At 35.8% G+C, this 5,731-nt stretch overlaps 1 protein-coding gene across 1 annotated transcript; it reads left to right on the top strand.

The window, feature by feature from the left end:
* The first annotated feature begins 4,441 nt into the window (after positions 1–4,441).
* Positions 4,442–5,047, top strand: LOC143566499 (uncharacterized). Its single transcript, XM_077053184.1, has 2 exons — positions 4,442–4,506; positions 4,699–5,047. Exons 1-2 carry the CDS (start codon positions 4,442–4,444, stop codon positions 5,045–5,047), a joined length of 414 nt encoding a protein of 137 aa, XP_076909299.1.
* The last annotated feature ends 684 nt before the right edge of the window (positions 5,048–5,731 follow it).

The following is a 5,731-nucleotide window of genomic DNA, read 5'->3' as shown; positions in this document are numbered from 1 at the left end:
TACAACCTAGCAACAGAACCACCCAGCCAAAGCAAAAGTTCTTCTTAAAATACAAAACAGTAATAACATATATACATACAAAACGCAGCAAAACCTTTGTGGGACCAGAAGACTTGCACGTGGATAGCGCAACTAAGCGTGCTAACATGAACTGTGGCGCCAAATTTGTGTTTTACACTATAACTAGAATTTTACCCCGCGCGATGCGCCGGGTCATGTCGTTAAAATCCGGATGGCGGTAAAACTCAAACGTTGTTGGTCTCGGGCGTTGAGACAGTAAGTCGACGCGAATTCAGCCGGTTTCATTACGGTACCGAAACTAAAACAAAATTGGCAGTTGGTCGGTTTTCGTTATGGTGGTACTGAAACTAAAACAAAGCATAGTGGCTGTATGCGAATTTGGTCGGTTTCCTACAAGTTCGTTACGGTACCAGAACTAAAACAAAAACAATATTGGTATCCGGTCGGTTTTCATTACGTTCGTTATGGTACGTAACTAAAACAAAAATTCAGATGGCGTCAAAACCCGAGCTTTGTCAGTCATAGACGCTGGCGCGGTGAGTTTACGCGAATTCAGTTGGTTTTCATCATGTAAAAAAATTGACGGTCTATCGGTTTTCGTTATGCTACCAATACTAAAAACGAAAATCGAAATGGTGTGGACAAGTTCGGTGTCGCCACTTGGCCCAATAAAGGCTTAGCGACACTTCAAAAATAAAGCTTAAAAAATTGCAATATATTACTGCAGTGTACCAGTTTCGAACCTAAGTCCACACAACCAAAATAGCACTTTACTTTGGCTACTCCACCAAAGAGTTTTGTTACATAAGTTTCCTACATTTGAAAATATATACTAGAAAGTATCATTAAAATATTCCAATTGTCAAATCATAATAAAACAAAAAAGCAATAAAAAACTAAAAAAATCATCTTGTGGCACTAACCTTTCTCCTTTACTTCTATTAGATAATAGATAATTAACCATATGTCGAGAACATGGGTGTATGATGTACAGTATTATATTCTTACACTTGATTATATTGTTACAAATGTATGTGTTTACTTCTTTTTCAGTTACATATGTCAAGTTATTCTACGAAGGGGAATCAAAATGAGAAGAATTTTAAGCTACACAAAAAATTCCCTTAAAAATAATTAATAAAAAAATAATAAAAAATCATAATTTAAAATTTAATAAAAAAACGAAAAAAGTAAAAACACAATTATGTTTCCACCGTTTTTCTCGTTCTACAAAAACAAGAAAAAAAAACACAATTGTGAGTGAAAAAAGTCGTCGTGTCTTTTTGTTTATTATTGTGTTTTGAGTATATTTTCGTCACTAATTGTGTCTTTTTTCCTTGACATTGTGTCATTTTTTACATTGGGTTATATTACTCAACATTGTCTTATATTTTGTTCGACATTGTATTATATTTTGCGATTTATTGTGTCGTTTTTCAGTTATACTTGTGTCTTTTGTTCATTTTCGTCATTGTGTCTTTAATCTTGGCATTGTGTCTTTTCGTCAATTTTTTTTATTTTATATATATTTTTTTTTTGAATGGGAATGATGGTGGAAACATTTCAGTTTTTAAATTTTTTCGTTTTTTATATATATATGAATTATGATTTTTTTATTATTTTTTGAATTAATTTTTGAAGAATTTTTGTGTTGTCACAAATCTTTCTCACACTTATTATTTTATCTCCCTTTGTATTTTAACTTTAACCTTAATATATAATAAAAAATCTATAAACGTGTTGATTTATACAATGGATTTTTTCTATTGTGATTTGTTAGTAACAAAAACTACAAAGATGTAATTTATACAATGGATTTTTCCTATTATGGTAAACATGTTTATTTGTAAAACTAACAATTACCTTTATAGGTATTAGGTTTGTTAATTTAAATTATGGGTAAAATTAAAATACAAAGTGGAACAAAAATAAGAAGTGTGAGAAGATTTGTGACCACATAAAATCCTCTGAAAAATAAATTAAAAAAAAAACAATACAAAAATCATAACTCAAAATATAAATAAAAAATGAAAAAACTTAGAAAGCTAAAATGTTTCGGCCATCATTCCTATTAAAAAATAATAAAAAAACTTGACGCAATGTCGAGATCAAAGACAGAATGACGAAAATGAACAAAGGACACAATTATAACTAAAAAAGACACAATATGTCGCAAAATATAACACAATGCCGAATAAAATATAGCACACTGTTGAGTAATATAACATAATGTAAACAAACAAGACATAATGTCAAGGAAAAAAGACACTGTTAGAGATGATAAACATATTACTCGATAATCCCATATTCTATTCAATCTCCAATATATAATACATCATGTAAATCTTCTATTTGAAGATAAGATCTCTCCATATATAAATACAATATTAACTAATTATAATGGAATAATATAACTCTATTACACCCCGGCAGTCGAAGCGGGAGGAGAGCGAATGCTGAGACCGGACCGAATATTTTCAAACAATACACACGGAAGACCCTTGGTGAAGATATCCACAATCTGGTATGAAGATGGAACATGAAGAATGCACACCTGACCCCGCTGAACCTGTTCTCAGACAAAGTGTATGTCGAGTTCAATATGTTTTGTACGTTGGTGATTTACGGGGTTGCCCGAAAGATAAATGGCACTGCCATTGTCGCAGTAGACCAATGTAGCACGAGATAAAGGGAGATGAAGTTCCAAAAGAAGATTGCCCAGCCAACATATTTCAGCGACGACATTAGCAACACCGCGATATTCAGCTTCGGCACTTGAGCGGGAGATAGTTGGCTGGCGTTTAGATGACCAAGATATAAGATTCGACCCATAATAGACAAAGCATGAGCGGGATTTTTAGGGATGGGTATGGGACGGTGGCGGAAAGATTGAAGAGTTTTTTGGGTTTGACAATGTCGTCCATAGAATGGGTACGCATTGTACGCGTTGTAAGTGGTGGTGGTGGGATATTCGGTGGTGGTTGTACGGAAGGGGATGGTGCAATGGGAGCAGATTGCGACGGTTGTATATCAGGTGATGATTGTGTGTTAGGTGGCGGTGAGGGAGGGTCCGAAGAGGAATGAGATGGAGGGGAGGAGTGAACCGATGGTAGATTAGGCGACGGTTGGACCGGGGAATTATTAGAAAAGATTGGGCTGAAGAGGTGATACCCGAGCTGTTTGTGGGATGAGATAATGGTTGAGATGGTGATGGATCAACGTATGACCATAAATGGGGATGGGGTGGTGTTGACAAAAATCATAAGAGAGAATGGGTGGTGAAGCTAATGGTTGAGAGGGGTTGGTGGCAAAAGGATATATAGTTTCATCAAATGCCATGTGTCGAGAGATGGTGATTTGATGTGTTCAAAGATCCATATATTTTTACCCACAGTGATTGGGAGGGTATCCAAGAAATACACATGGGTGAGAGCGATGAGCAAGTTTGTGAGTAAGGGTGGAGGGGTGAAGAGGGTAGCATAGGGACCCGAAAACACGTAAATGGTCATAAGAGGGAGATCGATTATATAGAAGCGCGGTGGGGGTTTTGTACCATTATAAATGTTATATTTATAATTATCTTTTACTTTAAAATTGTTTTAAAGATTGTTGTACAACGAATGAATTAATAGTGGTTAACGGGTTTATTGTTTTTTGTATACTGATTATTTATTAAATATTGTATTTTCAAAAACTACTCGTGTAGTACACGGGCCTCAAACTAGTAATTAAAATAAATTATTTTAACTCTCAATCTCAATTCATTATTAATATATTGTCCATTATTGATCTGTAGTATTTCCTTCGATTATTATTCCCACACGAGGCATCTTGAAGGATCTTCAACTTCTATATTCATGACAGAATTCCATCTGTTCAAACACTTGCTATTCATTTTCCGAACATGCAAAACATAACTTTCAGAGATAACGATCCTCTCGATAATGTAGCCAACAACGTGTTCAACAGACGCACCACATTAACCGAGTGGCTTCGCAACAACGAGTTTAATAGTTCTGGTCGACATCTAACATACATTTACTATCTTACAAAGAATTGTTGGGACCAGCGATCAAGGTCTTGGCACAGAATGTCCACAGAAAGAAAAACCTCAATAGGAAGGCTTATTTTACGTACATCCAATCTGTGGTGAAACCTTTCGCTTATGTATGTTACTAGGTTACAAAAAAGTTGTCATTCTTACATACGCATACGAACAGTTAACGGCCAAATCTATCCAACATTTCGTGCTGCGTGTGAGGTGTTAGGGTTTCTATGCGACGACCGAGAATGATCAACTTCAATTGATGATACATAGAATTGGGCCCCTGCATCTAAATTACGGTCCCTATTCATTCATATGCTTTTGTATTATGATCTTTCAAACCCAATTCAATTGTGGAACCACCATTGGAGAAAGATGGCTGACGACGGTCAAAGGACTTATGGTATTTCCAACGAAGATGACTTAAAGCAATATGTCCTGTATGAGCTTGAATTCTTACTCCAGTCAAGTCCTTCATCCATAACCTTAACATATTATGGTCTCTCGATGCCAAATGCAGACATGCTACAATGACTTCAAATCAAGCTACAAATGGACGAGAAAAACTATGACATGAAGTAATTGGCTTCCGAACACATAACCTCTCTATGACTACTAAATTCGCAACAAAGGGTGATATACGACCATGTCATGTCCGCCACATCATCAAATCAACAAGCATTGTGCTTTGTATATGGTCATGGAGGAACAGGCAAGACGTTCTTATGGACAACAATCATTGATGCCCTACGTTCCACACGTAAAATCGTTTTAGCTGTTTCCGCCTCTGGGATTGCATCACTGTCACTTCCTTTTGGAAGGACAGCCCACTCTCGGTTTAAAATTTCATTAGACATGACAGATGAATCAACTTACAACATCAAAAAGAACACGCAGCTTGAACAATTGGTCAATGAAACATCTATTATCATATGGGACGAGGCCCCAATGAGCGATAGAAAATGCTTTGAAACGCTATAGGTCCCTCAAGAACTTATTCAACAACTCTACACAACCATTTGGTGGCAGATTTGTATCGATCGGTGGTAATATTAGACAAACCTATACCTCGAGCCCCAACGACTACCATAATAGCATCCTCTCTACCGAGATCTTACTTATTGTCACACCCCGACTAAAGGCGGCGAACATGCCGGGGTGCAACGCGATTGGACAAATACACAAGACACTATTTAAAGTGACAATATTTATTCAAATCATTTTATTTCAACGAATCAGTAATCAACACATCTCGTTCACACAAACAAATGGAATACAAGTAACAATTATATTATTCGTTTTACTAATACCCTAATAGTCTTGGTAACGTTTTCGTCAAGTCCTCGAGTCAACAAAACTCAAACCTGTAACATTTCATAAAATAAAGTTTGTCAACACAAAGGTTGGTGAGCAATTCATAAGTTTGAGCATATAAGTATATAGTAATGAAAAGACACAAAACTTGTATACAAAACAATAAATAATAGCAACAATTTAGATATGCAAAAGATAAATAGTTCGAACCCTTTCTAAATGGTAATTACCAAGTATACTCGGATCATAATGTCCATGAGGCTGCCTACCTCATGCTAAAATAGTTATCGTTAATAAGAATACATTAACGACACCCTCCATAAGAGAATACCAAATGGACTCGGGATTTCG

Source organism: Bidens hawaiensis, unplaced genomic scaffold (genome assembly GCF_021521415.1).
Source record: "Bidens hawaiensis isolate Kalapana, Puna unplaced genomic scaffold, B.hawaiensis_p1.1 tig00022896_1, whole genome shotgun sequence".
Taxonomy (NCBI): Eukaryota; Viridiplantae; Streptophyta; class Magnoliopsida; order Asterales; family Asteraceae; genus Bidens; species Bidens hawaiensis.
This window is presented reverse-complemented; position numbering and strand designations above follow the sequence as displayed.